The sequence below is a fragment of the Nuphar pumila genome, chromosome 11 (assembly GCF_984573655.1).
Source record: "Nuphar pumila chromosome 11, dmNupPumi1.hap1.1, whole genome shotgun sequence".
NCBI classification, from domain to species: Eukaryota; Viridiplantae; Streptophyta; class Magnoliopsida; order Nymphaeales; family Nymphaeaceae; genus Nuphar; species Nuphar pumila.
Window position 1 is genome coordinate 81484880 of NC_143259.1, and position 24141 is coordinate 81509020.

The 24141-nt window shown below is 37.0% G+C and overlaps 1 protein-coding gene across 1 annotated transcript in view; it reads left to right on the forward strand.

Annotated features, from left to right (window-relative positions):
- The window catches only part of LOC149822448 (putative alpha-L-fucosidase 1), an 80104-nt gene extending 56632 nt beyond the window's left edge, over positions 1 to 23472 (forward strand). The window contains exon 3 of the mRNA XM_089981512.1: positions 22530 to 23472. Within this exon, the coding sequence (XP_089837638.1) occupies positions 22530 to 23298 (769 nt within the window). The 3' untranslated portion in view covers positions 23299 to 23472. The remainder of the gene's footprint in view (positions 1 to 22529) is intronic.
- Positions 23473 to 24141: the final 669 nt, after the last annotated feature.

The following is a 24141-nucleotide window of genomic DNA, read 5'->3' on the forward strand; positions in this document are numbered from 1 at the left end:
TTGCTAAACAGTGGTTCATTGTCCTGGTGATGCTATCATTATTGGGAGAATGTGTTGTCATTTAACTACCAAGTTATTGAGATTTTTGTAAGCATCTATGTTTGATGAGTATGTGTAATTTATGAGCACACTCACACTCAAAGAAAGTGTGCATTGGTTAATACACGTATATGATATAGCTACCAAACATAGTAAAACTGCATATGGTTGAGTAATTACATGTACATGTTTGGGTTTATATTTGCATGAATATACATGCATTTGACATTCTGGCTTAGTGTATGAATAAATACTACTTGGGTTTTATTGTGTGATGCATCGATGGTCTAAATGGACCGTCACCGACCTGGAGAGCCGTGGGTTTGGTTTGCTTTCACATATGTTTTTAACTGCATCACTTGAACCACATAAGATGGTTTGACACATTACTACACTGTTCTAGTTGTTTATATGGGCTGGAGTTTCGTAATGGTCCCCGCAAGGGAGGATGCGGGTTTTTACTTTACTTTTGCATATGGTGTTGCAAACTTAAAGAATTAACTTAAATAAAAATATAATAAGAACAGTGTAATATACATTATGGGATATCTCATCTGGAGTATTAGAATCTTAGATATCCGGTCTTAGGAGACTGTGAGGATATAAAAACTCCGTGTGTTGTAATTTGGTCCCCTGAACCCGATATTGAGGTTCTTTCTCCTGACCACGGTTTTAGGGAGAGTCCGCAACTTTACCCGGGAGTGGTGTGTTTAACACAATTGTTGTTTATGGTACCAAGGAAGTGGCACATGTGGGCGTGGGGTGTCCCTTGTGTCTCTGACATTAGATGTGGAGGTCTAATATTCCGAAGGTGATTCGGTCGAGGGCTAAGTTGGAACCCAATAATAAAATACAAATTGTGTGTTAAGCTACCCTGAGAACCTACTTGACCTCGGGGATCGTACCCGTTTGGTGTATCCGCGGGCAACGGTAATTAAAAAGAGGAACCTAAAGCTGCGTGCATTTAATAGGGCATGCATATGGAAAGATGGAACTTAAATGAAAGATAACAGAAGAAATCATGCATTGCACATAATCATGCATTTTTCTGTTATGCATTAGATCATGCATGTTTGAATCATTCTCTATATCATGACATGATTTGGTGGTAGCATATGATTTACTTCTTGAAATCATGTTGTAAGGTTTGGTTATTTAGTTCTTGATATATGGTACTGCTTTACTGTTTTTGACTGGTGAGCATATGTAATTGTTGGTAGGTATGGATATTTGAATGCTGCAAAATTTTATATCTGCACTCACTCAAATCATTGCATGAAATCTTATCCATGTTCTTTGTCTCACCTGGTTTCTTTAGAAGTAGCGGTGCTCAGAATTTCGGTTCTGACACCTTACTTTGTTGGTCGGCAACAAATGTACATGATAATATCTCTGCAAGTGACAGTATCACCCTCAGCCATGCTGAATATGATGAGCTGATAGCTCTTCGCCCTTTAAGTTCCACCCCTCCTGTAGCTGGTGTTGCCTACTCAACAAGAGATCATCTTCATCTGACTGACAATAAGTGGATTATTGACTCTGGTGCATCCAGACACTTGTGTGGAAATTCGCTTGTTTTTTCAGATCTAAAGGATATTATTGTTCATCGAGGAGTCTCATTAGCCGATGGGAGTTCCTCCCCAGTTGTTGGTCAGGGAAATATTTCTATATCCTCCTCTTTACAGTTGAAAAATGTTCTTCATGCTCCACACTTTCCTCAAAGTTTACTCTCTGTTAGTTGCCTTACAAAAGAACAAAACTGTAGAGTAATATTTGATCTGATGGGTTGTCATTTTCAGGATTTGCTGACGGGGAAGAAGATTGGTGGAGGCTATGAAGAAAATCGAGTCTACTACCTACATTATCCAGTGGGTAATGTTCATGCTACAATGGAACACTCATCCAGTCCTGTTCAGTGGCATCGTCGTCTTGGTCACCCTTCATTGTCAAAGCTTCACTCTGTCTTTCCTCAAATTCCTTTCACTACATCATTTCAGTGTGAAGCATGTCAGTTGGGCAAGCATCATCGAAGTTCGTTCCCTTCGAGTCAGAGTCAGTGTAGTCATAAAGTTTTTGAGCTTCTTCATGCAGATGTATGGGGTCCTAGTAAGATTCCTACTAGGACTCAGTGTCGATATTATCTTGTTATTGTTGATGATTTCTCTAAGTTGTCATGGGTGTTTTTAATAAAAGAACGATCTGAAGTTCCAAGTATTATCAAATCCTTAATTCTTGAAATAAAAACTCAGTTTGAATCTATTGTCAAGATTGTTTACACTGATAATGCTCTTGAGTTTAAATCAAAAGTTCTGTTACAATTTTACCAAGATCATGGCATTCAACCCCAAATTTCCTGTGCCTATTCATCTCAACAAAATGGGGTGGCTGAGCGAAAACATCGGCACCTGCTTGATGTTGCCCGGACCATTATGATTCAATCCAATGTTCCTGCGTTGTACTGGGGTGATGCGATTACCACTGCTTCTTATCTGATCAACTGCATGCCTTCATCTTCTGTGGGTGATCAAATTCCATTACATATCCTGAAACCTAATGCCCCACTCTTCTCTTTCTCACCAAAAATATTTGGATGTGTTTGTTTTGTTCACAAACTTGGCCCTGACCGTGATAAATTATCTGCTCAAGCTACAAAATGCATATTTCTAGGTTATCCAAAAAATCAAAAGGGATATCGATGTTATGATCCTATTTATCGCCGAGAGTATGTCAGTGCGGATGTATCTTTCTTGGACTCCACTCCATATTTCTCTAGTACCAGTTCCCCGCTGCAGGTTGATCCAGCTGACTCCCTTTCATTACCTATACCTCCTTTTCCTTTGGAATCTGTTCCCTCATTACCGAACCAAACTTCATCCTCTTCACGATTTAATAATCCTCCATTGGTATATGTGCGTAGAGCTCCACCTCCGCCAGTGCCTCCATCCTCTTCTTCTCCTGAGTTAAGTACTACTGACAATCGTGATCTTCATGATGATGATAACAGGCCTATCGCTCTACGCAAGGGGACACGACAATGTACCTTATATCCCATATCTCATTTTGTCTCCGATGTCAGAATTGGAAATCAGATGAAAACTTTTATTTCAGCCTTATCTGCTGAAACGATTCCTCTGAACTATAAACAGGCAGAGCTAGATAACCGCTGGAAGCTGGCTATGCAAGAAGAAATGGATGCTTTAGTGTCTCAACATACATGGGATCTTGTTGATTCCCCAGTAGATGCTGACATTGTTGGATGCAAATGGCTATATACAATAAAGTACAAATCGGATGGTTCTATTGAAAGGTACAAGGCCAGATTAGTAGCAAAAGGATATACTCAGACATATGGTATTGATTTCTTTGAAACCTTTTCTCCTATTGCACGGATGGGCACCATCCGTCTTGTTCTCTCAGTAGTTGTTCATCATGGTTGGAGCTTATGTCAATTAGATGTGAAAAATGCATTTCTATATGGAGATCTATCTGAGACAGTTTACATGCAACAACCTTCAGGATTCGAGGTTGAGGGGGAGTGTCAGAAGAAGGTGTGTTGTAACGACCTCAACTCATCCCCTTCGAAAATTGTGATATTTTTTTTTTTAAAACAGTGCGGAAAACTGGATAGCCAAACACCACAAACGAAATTGCAATCATCATCCATAGAAACCAAACCAATCTCTTTATTCAAGAGTTAAGAATTAATCTCAAGGACAGTGTTCTACTCAATAGAAAATAACGTAACCACTGACGAAAATAAGTAAATGAAAAGAACACTAGACTGAAAGACCAAAAAGAAAGAGCACTCTGTCTATGAACGAAGCTGTCAAAAACTCATTGTAACTCCAGCGCCCTCCCAGTAACTGTCCACTTCACTGATCACCAGTTCCTGCGAAAAACCAATAAAGTAGGGTGTCAGAATCGAAATCCTGAGCACAGCTACTTCTTAATGAAACAAGTGAGATAAATGGTTAAGATAAGATATCATGCAACAATTGAGGAAAATACATACAAGATAGTTTATAGCATTTAGGAAATTATTCAGGCAACAATTATAAATGTTAGGCATGCGAAAACAGTAAAGCAGTAGCAAGTAATAAAACTTCCGCATGCAATAAGAAATAAACATTTCACACTCAACATCATGTATTGATTGAGGGAAACATTAAAGTATGCATGATCTAATGCATAACAGGAAATTGCATGATTCTTGTGCAATGCATGAACCCTTTTATTAATCTTCACTTAAGTCTTTTGTTTCCATATGCATGCCCTATTAAATGCATACAACTTTAAGTTTCTCTTTTTAATTATCGTTGCCCGCGGATACACCAAACGGGTACAAACCCCGAGGTCAAGTTTGGTTCCCAGGGTAGTTTAGCACACAATTTGTATTTTATTACTGGGTTCCAAACTTATCCCTCGATCGAATCACCTTCGGAACATTAGACCTCCACATCTAATGTCGGGGACACAAGGGACACCCCACGCCCACAAGTGCCACTTTCTTGGTACCAAAAACAACAGTTGTGTCAAAACACACCACCCCTAGGTAAAGTGGCGGACTCTCCTTAAAACCGTGGTCAGGAGAATGAACTTGAATATCGGGTTCAGGGGACCAAATTAAGCACACGGAGTTTTGTATCCTCATAGTCTCCCCAAGACCGGATCTCTAAGATCCCCATTCTCCATATAGGTGATCCCAGAAGGTATATTACACTGTGCTTTATTATTACCTTTTATTAAAAATCAATTCCTTAAGTTTTGCATCACCATATGCAAAAATAAAGATAAGAGCTCGCATCTATCTCGCGAGAGCCATCACAGGACTCAGGCCCGTGGAAACATGTCGAACAGTGCAATAAAACGAAATATTAGAAAAAAACATGATCTTTGCAATGCATTGAAATGAATAAGGAAAAGCAACTCGGGCTTATCAAGCCCTCAACGATTCATTTCGATCATCGATGCACCATATGCATAAACCATGACATGCTATATGTGAAGTAAACCACTACATATTTCCATCATGTGCACACCTGCTTGTAGATGCACGTTTTCTTAAAAGAAACATCAATGTGTGTTTATTCTCAAGTATGTGCAATTATCACTGCATTACTTATGTTTTAACATGTCACATACATACCAACACAAAATTCCTATCACACTCCACCTGACTGGCAAAAATGAAATTTTTTATTAAGTGCAAGCCTACCTTTCGCACAATCTGGTCAAGTACACGCAACTGATGAAATACCCACTCTTAACACCTGTTTATATGTCATTGAAGAACCAGGGTCTCGCTTCAGCATGAGACTTCCACCCCGTCGGCTGGGGTCCCAAACAGATTCAGCTGACTCCAGTCAGCTGGATCAGGTATGTCAACCCTGGGCTAGACCTCCAGGCTCAATGACTGAGCCAACCCAGTCGGCTGGGGCCTGACAGCACCAGCCCAGGCCTGTGCGTGCTGTCAAGGCTAGACAACCTCCATGCCATCGCTGTATACTTGAAATTTCAAGGAGACCAACACCCATATATATATAACATGATTCACTATAATTTCTTTTCCTTTTTCTTTGTTAAACAACCCAACAAACCCATAGTTAAATATTTTATTTTATATTATAAATATATATATATATATATATTTTTTCTTATCTAAAACACCCAGCCCAGCCGACCCTGTCGGCTGGGTCTGACAGCATATACACAGGCCCAGTCTGGGCCTGTGTATGCTGTCAGGAAACCACAGCATACTCAGACAAAAATAAAATCATATTGATATTTTATTTAAATTTTTATTTTTTTGAAAAGAGTAAGTCCAGCCCAGCCGACCCTGTCGGCTGGGTCCAACAGCATATACACAGGCCCAGTTTGGCCCTTTGTATGCTGTCAGAAACAACACCAGTGTCAACGCAGACACTTGGTGAATATATATATATATATATATATATATATATATATATATATATATATATATATATATATATATATATATATATATATATATATATTTGTTGGAAAACAATGAAAATACAGAATATGTAAATGGGTATCGGTGGAAAATCATGGATCCACTGCTCCTCCATGGATTTTCATCAAAAGATGAATGGAAATCCAATCTCCACCCGATTTCTCATTCGTTTCAAGAAGGGGTACTCGTACCTTTATAGGAGAATACGAATAGAGGCTGCAGAAGGTGCTAGGGCTGAGCTACGTTGCCTCCACTCTTCTTCTACCTCCTTCACTCTCCCTTTCTTTCTCCCATTTCTCTCTTCTCTCCTTTCTTGTTTCTCTCTTCTCTTTTTTCCTGTTTCTTCCTTTTTTTCTAGGGTAAAAATGAGGGAGAAGGGCGGTCGCCCCCCCTCCCTTCTCTTATTAGTTGCTGGAGAGTTTCCAGAATTAGGTCTCTCTCTAGGGAGTTTCCAGATTTTTGGACTCCTTTCCTTTTCTTGTTGACTTTTGACCCCCTTTTAATTAGAGAAGAGGGTTAACCCTAAACCCTCTTGACCCAATCCCGAAATTGATAAAAATTAATAAACTAATAAATTTATTTTTTTGAATTTACTTATTCTTAAATATTCAAAGGCTTCCAAAATTGGTCATGTTGACCATGGGGACTTTTTATATGATGTTAACCTCAATTTAAAGCTCCCAGCTGAATTTAAAGTCATACAAAATGTTGGGCTTGGATTTGGATCCGGATTCGGATCCAAGATCCAAGATCCAAACCCATACTCATACAAAAAAATTGGATTAAGACTCGGATAAAGTCCAGATTTTATAGAACCTAACTAGGACCCAAATCCATAAAAATTTGGATCCTATGCCTTGGATGCAATCCGATCCAATTTCGGATCTGTTTCAACAAACTGCTAAAATTTTAGAAAAGCGTGATTTCTGGGCCAACCGGAACTCGAATTTAGAAAAGTAAAATACCATTGCACTCAGAATTTTGAGGTGCATCCAATGATATATTACATGAATATCAAATTCCGAATTTCGCCCGAAAATAACCCGAATTTTTCTTGAATTTAAAAGTCGAAATTAAAACTCTTTACCACGTTCCGATTGGCTCGCCTCGACCTTGTCGATGAAACCTGGGTCAAACCCAAACTCTAAGACATCGGTCTAAGACTCGAGACTCAAACGATTTTCTTACGAGACTTGGCCAAATTTTGGAATTTTCATGAATTGACTAAGATCCGAAAACACATGATCTTACATGTGTAGATTGAGAAAGGCGATTTATGGCTTGAAACAAAGTCCGCGTGCATGGTTTCATAAGCTGTTTGAAGTGATGTCACGCTTTGGCTTCAACAGGTCAGCGACAGATCATACACTATTTATCAAGAAAACTAACTCAGGCATAGTTGTTATGGTGGTATATGTAGATGACATCATTCTTACAGGAGACGATGTGAAAGATATTGAAGCCACAAAGGCTTATCTTCAAAAACACTTTGTTACAAAAGATCTTGGTTCACTTAGATATTTTCTGGGTATAGAAGTTGCCAGGAGCCGTGAAGGAATGGTTTTGTCTCAACGAAAGTATGTTCTTGACTTAATAAAGGAAACAAGAATGTTGGGAGCTAAACCAGCAAATATTCCCATAGACCATAAAGTTCAGTTGTTTGAAGAAGGGTCAAAACCGATTGATAGCAAAAGCTATCGCTCACTAGTAGGAAAGCTACTGTATGTAACTATGACCTGGCCGGATATTGCTTTAGCAGTAAGCAAAGTTAGCCAGTTTATGGACAAACCAACTGAGGTACACTGGAATGCAGCTATAATGATTCTCAGGTATTTAAAATCTTCTCCTGGAAAAGGGTTATTGTTCAGGAAAGGTGGAACTCTGGAGATAGTGGCCTATTCTGATGCTGACTATGCAGGATCTGTAGTTGATAGAAAATCTACCACAGGATTCTGTGTGTTTCTGGGAGACAACCTGATTTCATGGAGAAGTAAGAAGCAAAATGTGGTCTCTAGATCGAGTGCAGAATCAAAATATAGGGCTATGGCCCAAACAACTGCTGAATTGATGTGGGTTCGTATTGTTCTTCATGACCTTCAGGTGAAGGTTTCCTCTCCTATGACCATGATGTGTGATAACAAGGCTGCCACATATATAGCCAACAATCCTGTCTTTCATGAGAGAACAAAGCACATTGAGGTTGATTGTCACTATGTAAGAGATATGGTTCAAGCTGGTCATATCACTACCAAATATCTAAAGTCAGAGGACCAAGTTGCAGATATGTTTACAAAACCTCTTGCTAGACCAAATTTCTCAAAATGTTGTGACAAGCTGAGCATGATTGATATCTATGCTCCAGCTTGAGGGGGAGTGTTGAGATTAAGAGGTTTTATGGTTAAGTTTTCCTAGACTAGAGGTTATTTGAATTTTTATTTTAATGAGGGACTTATGTGTAATTTCTTTTTTTGGCCTCTCTCTATTTAACATAGAGATTAGCCCTAATCGTTTTTAACGAGTTCTCTTATTGTGCAGCTCTCTCTCTCTCTCTTCCTTTCTCTCTCTCTCTCTACCTAGGGTTCGGTGCATCTCATCTATCCTTCTACAATATATATATATATATATTAAAAATAAAATTGTATCCAAATACCCAATAGGGGTATTTTTGTCTTTTATCATATAGTACAGTCCACTAGGGACTGAAATGTAATTTAACATTATAATAAATAAATAAACTGTCATACAGCTTAGGCACAACAATCATATTTATGACTGTTGTGCACAACAGTAAAAAATATGACTGTTGGGCAGCAGTCCAACTAGACGTTGGACTGCCACCCAACAATCATAATAATGACTGTTGGAAGGCAGTCCAAAGAGCTGGACTGCCTCCCATGTGTTGGAGTGAGGCTCTATATAAATAGAGCCTCACTCCCTTGTTATTCCTCAATGCTTTTAGAAGAATTTGAGGGTTTTCTCTAGAGTTTTTTCCCATCTTATAGGCTTGTATGCCTCTTGTGCTGTTTGGTATTTTTATCTCTTTTGAGATTGTATTTGGTCCATTAGTGACCAACTTTAAGTGAGTTTATTAAAGCCCTTTGTTGGCATTGTGTTTGTTTCCCTATTGTTCTATTGTACCTTGTTTCATTACATGGTATCAGAGTCAGGTTCTTGAAAGAAGGAGAATCTCATGAAGGAAGTGTTCTTCGATCATTGATCATTCCCTATCTTCTCTAGTCTAAACTCAAGTATTCATTATGGGAGAAAGAGAGTTCGCCACCGTCATCACCTACAAACTCAATGAAAACAACTACTTGATGTGGGCGACGGCTATGGAGAATCATATCAAAGGATTGATTAGAAGAGAAGGAGATCAAGTCAGCCTTGTTCGAAGAAGAAAAAGAAAAAGCCTTGGAAGAATTCCAAAATAAATTGGAAGATTGGGAGGCAAGCAATGCACAAATACTTTCATGGTTTATGAATACCATGGAGTTCAAGATCGCCACCAATATCATCAAATTCAAGAAGGCATGTGACGCATGGAGCTTTCTAAGAAGTACTTTTATCCAAAAGGATATGGCTAGACTTTATTATCTCCAAGATAAGGTACGTAATTCAAAACAAGGAGATAAAAGTGTAAGAGATTTTTACGGTATTTTATCTCTTATTTGGGATGAATTAGCCATGTTGGAACCAAAATGGGAAGGTTCGGCTATTGTTATGAGAAGGACCCAAATCGAAAGAGAAAATCTTTTCTCCTTTCTTTATGGCCTTCGACCGGAATTTGAGCAAGTAAGATCTTCATTACTTCATAGGACCACTGCTCCTTCTATAAGTGAGGCCCTTGCTCAAATTTGTCAAGAAGAGACAAGACTTGGAATGCACAAGTCTAATGATGAGGTCCTTGCCATGGCAAGGCCCTGATATTTTGTGAAAACATATAAACCACCTCACTTTGAGAAGAAGTTCAATGGAGAAGGACACAATGGAGGAGGATACAAAGGAAAAATTATTTGTCATCATTGTAAGGAACCCGGACATATAAGACCAGAATGTCCCAAATTTAAAAAGGTGGCTGCCTTAAGTGAAGAACCTCAAGAATCAAGAAAAGGGGGCAGCTTCAATGAATTAAATCTTGCTCAAATAGCAGAAGCCGTCTCACAACTTCTTAATGCTGCACCTTCTACATCCGGAGCTGCCATCTCTTCCTCGTCTCCTCCAGGTAAGACCTCTTGGATTCTAGACTCAGGTGCTTCTTTCCACATGACTCATAATGAGTCTCTATTATCTGATTGCACTAAATCATATTTTTCATGTGTGTCAACTGCCGATGGTACCTCTTTAAAAGTCAAAAGCTTAGGAAACCTTGATGATATTTCAAAAAAATTCTTTGTTCCAAAAGTGAGAGTCATTCCCAAACTGGATTTAAATCTTTTTTCGGTCTCTCAAATTCTTGACTATGGTTGTAAAGTATTCTTCTCATCTAAGGCGTGTTGGGTGCAGGATCTCCAGTTAGGGAAGCTGATTGGGCAAGGCCATAGACGAGGAGACCTTTACTACATGGATTTCCTGTGTTTACCAAAATACTCGTTTTGTAATCATGTCAAAGACATTAATATAGATCTTTGGCATAAAAGATTAGGACACCCAAGTATATCCAAATTATCTCTTTTTCCATTTTTGGAAAAATTTTGTAAAGATAAAAATTTTGTATGTGAAGATTGTATACTTGGAAAAATGCAAATGATACCTTTTGGGTCTAGAACCTCTGTGACACATAAAATTTTTGAATTAGTGCATTCGGATGTGTGGGGTCCCGCCCCTGTTATGTCAAAAGGTGGTTATTTGTACTATGTTACATTTATAGATGATTTTAGTAGACATACTTGGATTTACTTTCTAAAACTCAAATCCGAAGTTTTTTCATGTTTTAAAAACTTTCATAATCTAGTTAAAAATCAATTTAAAACAAATATTAAAGTCTTCCGCTCCGACTCTGGGGGAGAGTTTCTTTCAAATGAATTTCAATTATATCTAAAAAATCATGGAATTGTGCATCAAAAATCATGCCCTAGGACACCTCAACAAAATGGGATTTCTGAAAGAAAACATCGTCATATCATTGAAACTACTAGAACCCTACTTATTTCAAAAGAAATTCCAAAGCAATTTTGGGCTGAAGCTGCCCTAACCGCAGTCTATCTGATAAATAGAACGTCTTCTCAAACTTTGGAAAACAAGTCTCCTATTGAAAAACTCTTTAAAATTTCTCCTGATTTAAAAAGGCTAAGGGTATTTGGTTGTAAATGCTTCGTGCTTCTTGAAAAATATAACAAACTCTCTCCTAAAGCCATAAAATGCGTCTTTTTTGGTTATGCTGATAATAAAAAAGGATATCGATGTTATGATAATACAAATGATAAACTCTATGTTTGTAGAAATGTTACCTTTCTAGAAAATGACAGTGGATTTGATTTTGAAGTTCCTAAGAAAGAATCCGAGTATGCTTTCTTATTTGATTTGTTACCCAATAAAGGTATTAGTAATGATATTGAAACCTTCGAGTCTATTAATGACTCAAGTAGTGAACCATCTCAAGATCTTCTTCAATACTCTAGACGAAATACTGGGGAGCATCCATGTGCCCTTGACAGATATAATCAATTAACAAATACTGAAGAAACTAGTGTTAGAAGGTCAGAACGAACACATAGGCCTCCAAGTAGGTTTGTCTCATATGAATCCTTCTTACCAAACTACAGGGCATGTCTTCTAGCCATTCATTCCTATCATGAACCATCCAACTATAACGAGGCCAAAAATATAAACGAATGGGTTGAAGCCATGAAAATTGAATTAGATGCATTACACAAGGCTCACACTTGGGCAATTCAACCTCTTCCTATCGGAAAGAAGACAATAGGGTGTAGATGGGTGTTTAAAATTAAAACAAAAAGTGATGGGTCTCTTGAGAGATATAAAGCAAGACTTGTTGCAAAAGGATATTCTCAAGAATATGGTATAGATTATGAAGAAACCTTTGCCCCAGTAGCTCATATGACTACAGTTAGAACTCTAGTTGCTATAGCATCCATTCGAAAATGGCCGATATATCAGTTAGATGTTAAAAATGCATTTTTGAACGGAAACTTAAATGAAGAAGTATATATGGATCCTCCCCCTGGTCTGTCTATTGAAAAAGGCATGGTCCTTCATCTTCAAAAAGCTCTATACGGGCTTAAACAAGCCCCTAAAGCATGGTATGATCGGTTCAGTGGTACGATATTAAAACTTGGATTTAAATCTTGTTACACTGACACTGCTCTTTTTGTGAGATCTACAGGTGCCTCATTGATCATTCTTCTTTTGTATGTTGATGATATGATCATCACAGGGAATGATCAAAAGAAAATTGAAGATATTAAAATTTTGCTTAAAAAATCTTTTGATATGACTGATCTTGGTTTTTTGAGATACTTTTTAGGAATTGAAGTAGCCTACTCACCAAGAGGATATATTTTATCTCAAATCAAGTTTGCAGCTGATATTGTTGAGCGTTCAGGAATCACGGACACAAAATATGCTGATACTCCTGAAGTAATAAATGCAAAAATGCGAGCTGAAGATGGAGTATTATTAGATGATCCAACCCCTTATCGACAACTTATTGGATCGTTGATGTACCTGTCCATTACAAGGCCAGATATTGCGCATGCCATACATTCTGCAAGTCAATTTCAACATGCGCCCACAACCGTCCACATGAGTGCAGTATTAAGAATAGTTCGATATATCAAGAAAACTATATCTAAAGGACTATTCTTATCCTCTTCCTCATCTGTAAGTCTTATTTCTTACACTGATTCTGACTGGGGAGGAGATCCCAATAACCGTCACTCAACTACTGGCTTTTGTGTATTTTTAGGTGATTCTCTTATTTCTTGGCGATGCAAAAAACAACAGAAAGTATCTTTATCCTCTACGGAAGCTGAGTACAGGGCAATGGCTACCACAACCACTGAAGTTGTGTGGATGAGAGCACTACTTTCCGATATGGGTGTTGATGTCTCAGAACCTTCAAAGCTATGTTGTGATAATAAAAGTGTCATCTATATAGCCAGCAATCACACATTTCACGAGCGAACAAAACACATTGAGATGGATTGTCACTATGTTCGCGAAGAATATTTGAAGGGGACCATTACATTGCCATATGTCCAGTCCGAATTTCAGATTGCAGACTTATTCACCAAAGCTCTTCCACTACCTCAATTTTTGTATCTTCTTAGCAAACTTTCGGTGATTTCCCCATAAGTTTGAGGAGGAGTGTTAAAAATAAAATTGTATCCAAATACCCAATAAGGGTATTTTTGTCTTTTATCATATAGTACAATCCACTAGGGACTGAAATGTAATTTAACATTATAATAAATAAATAAACTGTCATACAGCTTAGGCACAACAGTCATATTTATGACTGTTGTGCACAACAGTCAAAATATGACTGTTGGGCAGCAGTCCAACTAGACGTTGGACTGCCACCCAACAGTCATAATAATGACTGTTGGAAGGCAGTCCAAAGAGCTGGACTGCCTCCCATGTGTTGGAGTGAGGCTCTATAAATAGAGCCTCACTCCCTTGTTATTCCTCAATGCTTTTAGAAGCATTTGAGGGTTTTCTCTAGAGTTTTTTCCCATCTTATAGGCTTGTATGCCTCTTGTGCTGTTTGGTATTTTTATCTCTTTTGAGATTGTATTTGGTCCATTAGTGACCAACTTTAAGTGACTTTATTAAAGCCCTTTGTTGGCATTGTGTTTGTTTCCCTATTGTTTTATTGTACCTTGTTTCATTACAATATATATATATATATACATATATATACATACTGTTCGTAATAGAAGAGTATGTATATGTATAAGTATATGTATATAAAAACATATTTAAAGTATATACATATATTCTTGTAATTTTTTTTTTATCTTATATAATTTTCATTTTATTTATTTTTTGTTTTTGTACTTTTTCTGACAGTGACTCTGGACATAAAAGAGACGTCGGGGTTGTTTCCCAACAACTCTAATAAGAGGTGGGAACAACCCAACGTCTCTTTCTTTTAGCTACTCTCTATAAATAAGGGTGATTAAACCCATTGTAATACAGAAATTGTAGAAGGGGTTTATCCCCTCATATCTATCAATACCGTGCATTTGAAGCACTTTTCTACTTTTGTGGTGTGAAGCAATTGAATGCTAGTTTGTGCTAGCATATGTTTTGAGTGATTGAAGTATCAAGTAATTTGAAAACTTGATTGTTTGTAAGGCTTATTTACATGGTATCAGGGCTTGGTGTATGGTGTACGATCAATCATGCATTGGTGGGCTGCCTCGAAAAGCGTGCTTATTCTTCTTCGTGGTGGTGATATTTTTTTTTTAATTCACCATGGGTGAATTTTTCCCACACAATACAAGCAACTCTAACTTTATTCCGCCATTCAAACTTGAAGGAAGCAACTACAACATTTGGGCGGGACACTTGGGGACATTCATCAAGGCCCCAGGCTTGTGGGGATTCGTAAGAGGTACTATTCTTGAACCTACTCCCAAAATTACATTAGGTGAAAATGGGATTGAGACTAGTCTTGATGAAAGAGACAAAGCCATGAAAGAATATTACAAGAAATTGGATAAATGGGAAATGAAAAACGCAAAAATTCTTTCATGGATGCTAAGTGGAGTTGACACAAAAATTGCCTCAAACCTATTATGCTACAAAAAGGCAAATGAAGCATGAGAATATCTTAGAGGTATGTTTACCAAAAAAGATATGGCTCATAAGTATTATCTTCAAGAAAAGGTTAGAAATATCAAACAAGGAGATAAAAATGTAAGAGATTACTTTATTATCTTCCATATGGACTCAACTTACCCAATTTGAACCCAAATGGGAAGGCAAGTGTATAGAAATGCAAAGAGTTTAAGTTGAGGAAGATAGACTCTTCACTTTTCTCTATGGTTTGAGACCCGAGTTTGAACAAACAAGGGCCTCCTTACTGTTATCTTCATCACCTTCTCCTATTCATGAGATTCTCACTAAGCATAGTGGAGAAGAAACTAGGCTAAATATGAGTAAAAATGTTAGTGTGATTGCTACTTCTAGCAATGGCACAGATGAAGATTGCGCACTTGCCGCTTCTAAATCAGGGCCATACAAACTTTCTCATATTAGTAAGAATAGAGGAGAATCAAAGATCATTTGCCATAAGTATAATGAACCTGGTCATATTAGGCCTCAATGTCCTAGATATAAATATAGGCCTCAAGAAAAACGTGTTGCCGCTGCACCATCAAAACAAGATGAGGATACTCTGAATCTCAAAGACCTCACCAAATCATTATCGCAACTGACTGATGCAGTGCAACCATTACTCAAAGGATCTACCTCAGGAGCGGTCATTGCCTCCTCTTTTACTCCTGGTATGTGCTCTTGGCTTCTTGATTCAGGTGCTTCTTTTCATATGACCCCACATAAGTCTATATTATCTGAATGCCGACCTAATTCAAATACATCATTTGTTTCCACTGGCGATGGCACTGCCTTGGAAATAGAGAGTTGAAATTTTTAAAAATGATTTGACAAAACATAACAAATTTTACATTCCAAAAATAAGACTTATACCAAAACTTCATCTTAACTTACTTTCAGTTTCTCAAATCTCGGATTATGGATATGATGTCATTTTCTCATCAAGTAAATGTTGGGTGCAGGATCGCCAGTCCGGGAAATTGATTGGGGAAGGTTCTAAGCAAGGAGATCTCTATTATATGGATTTTCTTTTTATTTTAAAGGAATCTTTTTGTAACACTGTCCAAACAAAAGATACACGGACTTGACATCATAGACTTGGGCATCTAAACATACGAAAATTAAATTTTGTACCTATTACCAAGAATCTTTGTAAAGATCATTTTGAATGTAAAGAATGTTTACTTGGTAAAATGACAGCCTTGCCTTATGGTCAAAGAACTTTTTGGATTTACTTTCTTAAGTTTAAATCTGATGTATTCGCAATCTTCAAAATATTTCATAACATGATTAAAAATCAATTTGAAAGTAAATCAAAATCCTCATAACTGACTCTAGAGGAGAATATTTGTCAAATGAGTTTAAACAATTTTTAGAAAATGAAGAAATCTTACATCAAAGATCGTGTCCTAAAACTCTACAACAAAACGGAATTTCAGAAAGAAAACATAGACACATTATGGAAACTACAAGGACTCTTCTTATTGCTAAAAATGTTTCAAAAAATCTTTGGGCTGAAGCTGCATTGACGTCAGTACAACAACTACGCCTTCATCCCAAAACAATTGGGGTCGGTGATATGAACCAAAAAAGAAAATCATTCTGGATCTTCCACATGAATCCTTCTCCTCCAATCATTTTTATCCAATGCCATGTCCTCGGTGAGGTTCAAAGCATTCATATCCTTTCCTATCACCTCCATCCATGTCTTCCTAGGCCTACCCTGACCTCTTTTAACTAATATATTTTCCCATTTCTCCATCCTTCTAACTGGAGCATCATTAGGCCTTCGCCGAATATGTCCAAACCACCGTAAATGATTCTCTCTCATCTTATTTTCAATGGGTGCAACGCCTACCTTACGTATTTCCTTGTTCTGAATCTTATCTTTTATTGTATTTTCACACATCCATCTCAGCATGCGCATCTCAGCTACACTCATTTTTTGAATATGATGTTTCTTGGCAGCCCAACATTCTGTACCATATAGTAAAGCGGGCCTAATAGTCATCCTATAAAACTTTCCCTTCAACCACAATGGCATTCTACGATCGCACAACACTCCAGTTGCACTTTTCTATTTCATCCACCCAACCTTTATCCTATGATTTACATCTCCATCAATTTCTCCATACTTTTGAATGATAGATCCCAAATATTTGAAACAATCATGCACCGATATTTCTTTCTCACCAAGCTTCACTACACTCCCATCACTACTTCGTTGCTTACTAAACCGACATTCCATATATTCTGTCTTACTCTTACTCAACTTAAAACCTCTTGCTTCCAATGTCTGTCTCCATAATTCTAACTTAGCATTAACCTCAGTTCTAGACTCATCAATCATAACAATATCACCAGCAAACAACATACACCATGGCACATTTTCTTAAATTGATCTCGTAAGCTCATCCATCACTATAGCAAATAGGAAAAGGCTTAAAGCAGATCCTTGATGTAACCCAACCGTTATAGGAAAATTGGTTGTCACCCCTCCACAAGTACGGACATTGGTTACTACTCCATACATATCTTTAATTATACTAATGTATTTGAGAGAAACACCTTTCTTCATCATTGTCCACCAGAGAACGTCCCTAGGTACTCTATCGTATGCCTTCTCCAAATCAATAAAAACCATATGCAAATCTTTGTTCATCTCTCTATTTCTCTCAATAAGTTGTCTAAGAAGATGTATAGCTTCCATAGTTGATCTTCCAGGCATAAAACCAAATTGATTCTCCGATATCATGACAACCTTCCTCAACCTAGACTCAATCACCCTCTCCCAAAGTTTCATAGTATGACTCATGAGTTTTATACCACGATAGTTTGTGCAATCTTGTATATCACCCTTATTCTTATATAGAGGCACCAAAGTACTCTTTCTTCACTCATTAGGCATCTTATTTGTCCTCCAAATCTTGTTAAAAAGATTTGTCAATCATTCTAAACCTTTCTCTCCCAAGCACTTCCAAGCCTCGATAGGTATACCATCTGGGCCAACTGCCCTTCTTGATTTCATTTTCTTCAAAGCCTCTGCAATTTCTTTCTTTTAAATCTTGCGCATGAAGTCACGATTCATCTCATGAAAAGGAATGGAGAAGTCTCCAAGATCCTGAGCATGACTTTCATTAAATAGCTTATCAAAATAATTTTTCCATCTCTCCTTAATCTCCTCATCTTTGACTAAAACCCTTTCTGTTTCATCTTTGATACATCTAACCATACCCAGATCCCTCGATTTCATATCTCTCATCTTTGCAAGACGATAAATATCCTTCTCGCCCTCTTTGATTTCCAACTTGTCATAAACCTCCTTATACCTTATCCCTCGCGTTTCGAACTATTTTTTTAGCTTCCTTCTTTGCTATCATATATTTCTCCAAATTCTCATTATCACGACTCTTAGATTTCTATAACACTCTCTTTTAACCTTAATAGCTAATTTGACATCCTCGTTCCACCACGATGTATCCTTACCTAGCGGTGCACCGCCTTTAAACTCACCCAATACCTCCTTAGCCACCTTTCTCATGTCACCCGCTATCTTATTCCACATTGATTCTGAATCCTCCTCGAGACACCAATCAGCTTCCTTAACTACCTGCTCTACAAACATTCTTTGTTTAGCTCCTTTCAGTGCCCACCACTTAATTCTAGGATATATCCTATGTCTATCCCTTTTGAGGCATTGTCTAATTTTAAGATCTAAAATTAAGACTCTATGTTGTGTAGCTACACTTTCTCCCGGTATAACCTTACAATCGATGCAACAACCCCTATCTCTCTTTTTAAGTAGGAAAAAATCTATCTGACTCGTATTAACCGCACTTTTAAATGTTACTAGGTGAGACTCTCTCTTCCTAAACCAAGTGTTTGCTAAGATCATATCATAGGACAAACCAAAATCTAAAATCCTTTCTCCACTTTCATTTCTTTCGCCTATACCATAGCCTCCATGGATACTCTCAAATTCATCCCTACTAATGCCTACATGCCCATTAAGGTCATCGCCGATGAAAAGCCTTTCTCCATAAGATATCCTTTGTACTACTCCATCTAAATCTTCCCAAAATTGACGCTTAATGGAATCATCTAAACCTACTTGAGGTGCATAAACACTAATAATATTAATAATATCCTTACCTAATACTAATTTAATAAGTAAAATCCTATCACCCTTCTTACGGACCTCAACTACATTATCTATAAACTCACGACTCATAACAATCCCTACTCCATTCCTATTCCTATTTATTCCTGTACACCAAATCTTATATCCCCAAGGTTCTATCACTTTTGCTTTCTCACCTACCCATTTGGTCTCTTGCAGACATAAAATATCAATCTTTCTCCTACGCATAACATCTACTAACTCTACCAACTTACCAGTTAAAGACCCTATGTTCCAAGTGGCTAACCTAATTTTATGGTCTCGGACTAACTTTTTTACCCCCACCCATCCAACAAAGTGAGGGAACCCTTGCCTATTTGACACCACACCTGGGCGCCGGTGTGACGTGTCGCTTCCGGGCGACGACCTAGCAACCCTTGCCCATTTATCACTGCCTCCGGGCCTATAGAGTACAACGCGTCGCTCAATAGGGAACGCCTCAACGAAATTCTCATATTGGTTCATATTCATAGGGTATGACTAAGTTTTTATGTTGGCTGTCACAGGCCTACCGCAACCCTCCTCCTTTATCCGGGCTTGGGACCGGCAGTGTATAACTAAACAATTATACACAGGCGGAGTTCTGCATTGATGTCAGTATATCTTATAAATAGGATGCCTTTAAAAACATTGTCCAATGAAATTCCATTTTAAAAATTATTCAAATATCAACCTGACTATCACAGATTTAGAATCTTTGGTTGTAAATGTTATGTTTTAAATGATAAAGGAGATAAACTATCTTCTAAGGCTATCCCCTGTGCGTTCATCGGTTACTCTGAAATACAAAAAGGATTTAAATGCTACGATATCAAAAATGATAAACTTCTTGTCTCAAGAAATGTTAATTTTGTTTAACATGAAAGTGGATTTGAAAGAAACATGTCACAAGACATAAATTTTGATTATTCTTTTTTGTTTAAACTATTGTCTAATAATGAAAATAGTTATATAGAATCTCCTATTGATGATATAACAACACTTGAACCAATAGTATACACTAGAAGAAATCAAAATGCAACCAATGAAAGTGTAAATCAAAGTAACCATGAAGTATTAGAAACTTCTTCAGAACAAACCACCATTCGTAGATCTGAACCTCAAGAATTCTAAATAAATTTGTGTCTTATGACTCATTCTCTCCTAAACATAAATCATATCTTATAGCTATTCATTCATATTTTGAACCCTCATGTTATAATGAAGCAAAAATTTTACCAGAAATGGATAAACGCTATGCATATTTAGATGCTCTTAAAGAAGCTAACACTTGGAAAATTCTAAATTTATCCATTGGAAAGAAAACCATAGGATGTAGATGAGTTTTTAAAGTAAAAACCAAAGGTGATGGATCATTGGAAAGACATAAAGCCAGGCTAGTTGGCAAAGGATATTCTCAAGAATACGGAGTGGATTACGAAGAAACTTTTGCTCCTGTTGCCAGGATGGCCACTGTTCGAATGCTTGTAGCTATTTCAACTATTAAAAATTGGAATATATTTCAAATGGATGTTAAAAATGCTTTTTTGAATGAAAATCTTAATGAGGAAGTATACATGGATGTTCCACCTGGATTGATAATTCCTTCAAGTAAAGTGCTTAAATTAAAAAAGGCATTGTATGGCCTCAAACAAGCACCTAAAGCTTGGTTTGATACTTTTAACAATGTTATTACAAAATATGGTTTTAAACCATGTTATACTGATACAACTTTATTTATAAAGAATTCTTCTACAGGTATTATAATTTTACTTTTATATGTTGATTACAGGTAGTGACAAAGAAGGAATCAAGAAAGTCAAACAGTTTTTGAAAAATTCTTTTGAAATGACAGATCTTGGGTTCCTAACATACTTTCTTGGTATAGAAGTATCCTACTCTAACAGAGGGTACATATTGTCACAAACCAAGTTTGCTTCAGATATTATTGACAGGTCAAGTCAGGTCTATCAAATGATAAAGTTGTTGACACCCCAGAGACTGTTGGAATGAAGATACGAGTCAATGATAGAGTTTCTTTGGACAATCCAACTCCCTTTAAACAGCTCGTGAGATCTCTTATGTATTTAAGTATTACAAGACCAGACATAGCTCATGTTGTACATATAGCTAGTCAATTTCAACACGCTCCAACATCAACTCATATGAGTGTAGTCATGAGAATTATCAAATACATTAGAGGCACAATAAATAAGAGGGTTTTTCTATCATCTTCTTCCTTCTTAGATCTTATTGCATACTCTGATGCTGATTGAGGAGGGGATCCAAATAATAGGCGCTCAACAACTGGATTTTGTGTGTTTCTAGGTGAATCTTTGATTTCATGAAGGTGCAAGAAACAACAAAAGGTGTCACTATCATCTACAGAAGCTAAATATAGAGCAATGGCGACTACCACCATGGAGATCGTGTGGCTCAAACAACTAATTTCAGATATGGGAATTCATCTTCAAAATCTTACAAGATTATGCTGTGACAACAAGAGTTTCATATACATTGCTCGAAATCATAAGTTTCATAAAAGAACTAAGCATATAGAGATGGATTGCCATTTTTTTCGTGAAGAATATTTAAAGAAAGACTATTGATCTTCCCTATGTGACATCAGAATATCAACTTGCGGATTTCTTCACCAAGGCACTGTGCTCACCAAGATTCAACGTTTTACTTGAAAAACTTTTCGGTTATTTCACCATAAGTTTGAAGGATACTGTTAGAAAATAATACATATATGTATATACTTGAATATATATATACATATTGTTCGTAATACAAGAGTATGTATATGTATAAGTATATGTATATAAATACATATTTAAAGTATATACATATATTCTTGTAATTTTTTTTTTTTTTTATCTTCTGTAATTTTCATTTTATTTATTTTGTTTTTGTAATTTTTCTGTACACAGTTAGTAGCTGACTGTGTACAGTGTACAACAGTCAGTACAGTGACTCTGGACATAAAAGAGATGTTGGGGCTGTTTCCCAAAAGCTCTAATAAGAGTTGTTGAGAACAACCCGAGGTCTCTTTCTTTTAGCTACTATCTATAAATAAGGGTGATCAAACCCATTGTAATACAGAAATTGTAGAAGGGGTTTATCCCCTCATATCTATCAATACAGTGCATTTGAAGCACTTTTCTACTTTTGTGGTGTGAAGCATTTGAATGCTAGTTTGTGCTATCATATGTTTTGAGTGATTGAAGTATCAAGTAATTTGAAAACTTGATTGTTTGTAAGGCTTACCCACACCTTTTCTAATATGAGACTGATTGATAGCAGAGAAGCCATTGTGTTGAATTTACCTGATTATTTGAAGGTAGTAAGATATTTTTCTTTTCAAGTATTTCCCCTTCAACAGTTCACACATTGTTTTTGTGTTCAAGAACCTTTTCCATATTTATGTAGTTGACATGGAAATATCTCTAAAGCCAATAGCTCTTCTATTTACTGAACGTTTTGAAATGGCTCTTGCTTTTAAATTGCTGTTGATAACAATTATTTTGAGGCTTTTATTTGTTTCTGTCATAGTTATTCAAGTAGTGGAGATCCACATGGTCCTGATTGGATTCCTCCTGAATGTGATGTCTCCATCAGACCTGGTTGGTTTTGGCACCAGTCAGAGCACCCAAAGTCAGCACGCGAACTGCTTGATATATTCTACAAGTCTGTTGGTAGAAACTGTCTCATGCTACTGAATGTTCCCCCAAATTCATCTGGCCTTATATCAGAGGAAGACATTAAAGTACTAAATGATTTTGCTGAGCTTCGGCAAGCCATATTCTCCTACAATTTGGCAAAGAATGCCATTGTTACTGCTAGCAGCACTCGTGGGGGAGTAAGCAATCCTGTTTATAGCCCCTACCATATTCTCAAGGAAACTGTCTATTCTTACTGGGCTCCTGATCCAGGACAATCTTATTGGGCTATTTATCTGGATTTGCAAGAATCTGTTGCATTCAATGTACTGCAAGTCCAGGAACCCATCCAAATGGGGCAAAGGTTAATCAGCTACCATCTTGATATTCTACATAAAGGACAATGGCAGACAGTGGCAAATGGGACTACAGTAGGTTATAGGAGGTTGCTGCTTCTTCCCATTGTAGAAACAGAAAAGATGAGGTTTGTCATTGATAAATCTAGAGGTGTTCCCTTGATTTCATATTTTGGACTTCATCTGGATCGCATATCCCTTGTTCCTCCTGATGTTGATAATAATTCTTCAGTGCAGCTGAACAGCAGTTGTATTCATTTAAACGTACACAACCATACTGCTTATGCAAGCAAAGCCATGAATTGAATGTAAAGAATCATTTAATCTGTATGTATTGATTTGGGGCATTTTAGATGTGGGTTGTGCAACACTTTCCATGAATTTATATAAAGAGGACACAATCATACCAGGTAACGAACTTAAGTCTCAAGTTTACATATTGTTGTGATGTGCAATAAAATATGTCTAAAGTTCTGAGTCTCCTGCTGATCACTATCACATGTATCTGGTGCTTTATTTTCTATGAAACTTTATGCTTTTCCTAATTCACATGCATGTCAGATTTGATTCTTGACATTCAAAAGACTAACTGGGACAGTACTAAACAATGGTTTTTCTTAATGCTAGTTCAAAATGAAAGAACTGTGCTGAAAAACAGCATTCATTCAATGTGTTAATCAACAATCTTCAATAAGCATTTATTGCAATAACGGTATTGTAATACCCGTAAATTTTATCAGATAAATAGACTTAAAATTTACATCCTTAGGTTGTTACAAGGATATTGTAATGTTTTAATTGTTTATTTGTATTTAGACCTCGGATATCCTATTTCGAACTTTAATGTCAGATCCATAAATATCTTGTTCGGATCTTCGATAATCCGATACGATCATTAGATATTGAATCATGAACCTTAATTTGAAAATTTAATAATTAATTTTCAGTCAAGGTGATCGGATTTATGGTTTTGGATCCGCAAAATCCTGGACATAGAAGATTTAAATTGGTTTGGATCCAATTAGAATTTCTAATTGGATCTGAGATTCGCTGATTGAAGTCCATAATAGTTGTCTTGGACTCGTAAATATTAAATTCAAAGCCATGGTTCCAAGTCATGGTACGATGAAAACTTTGGATCCTTGGATC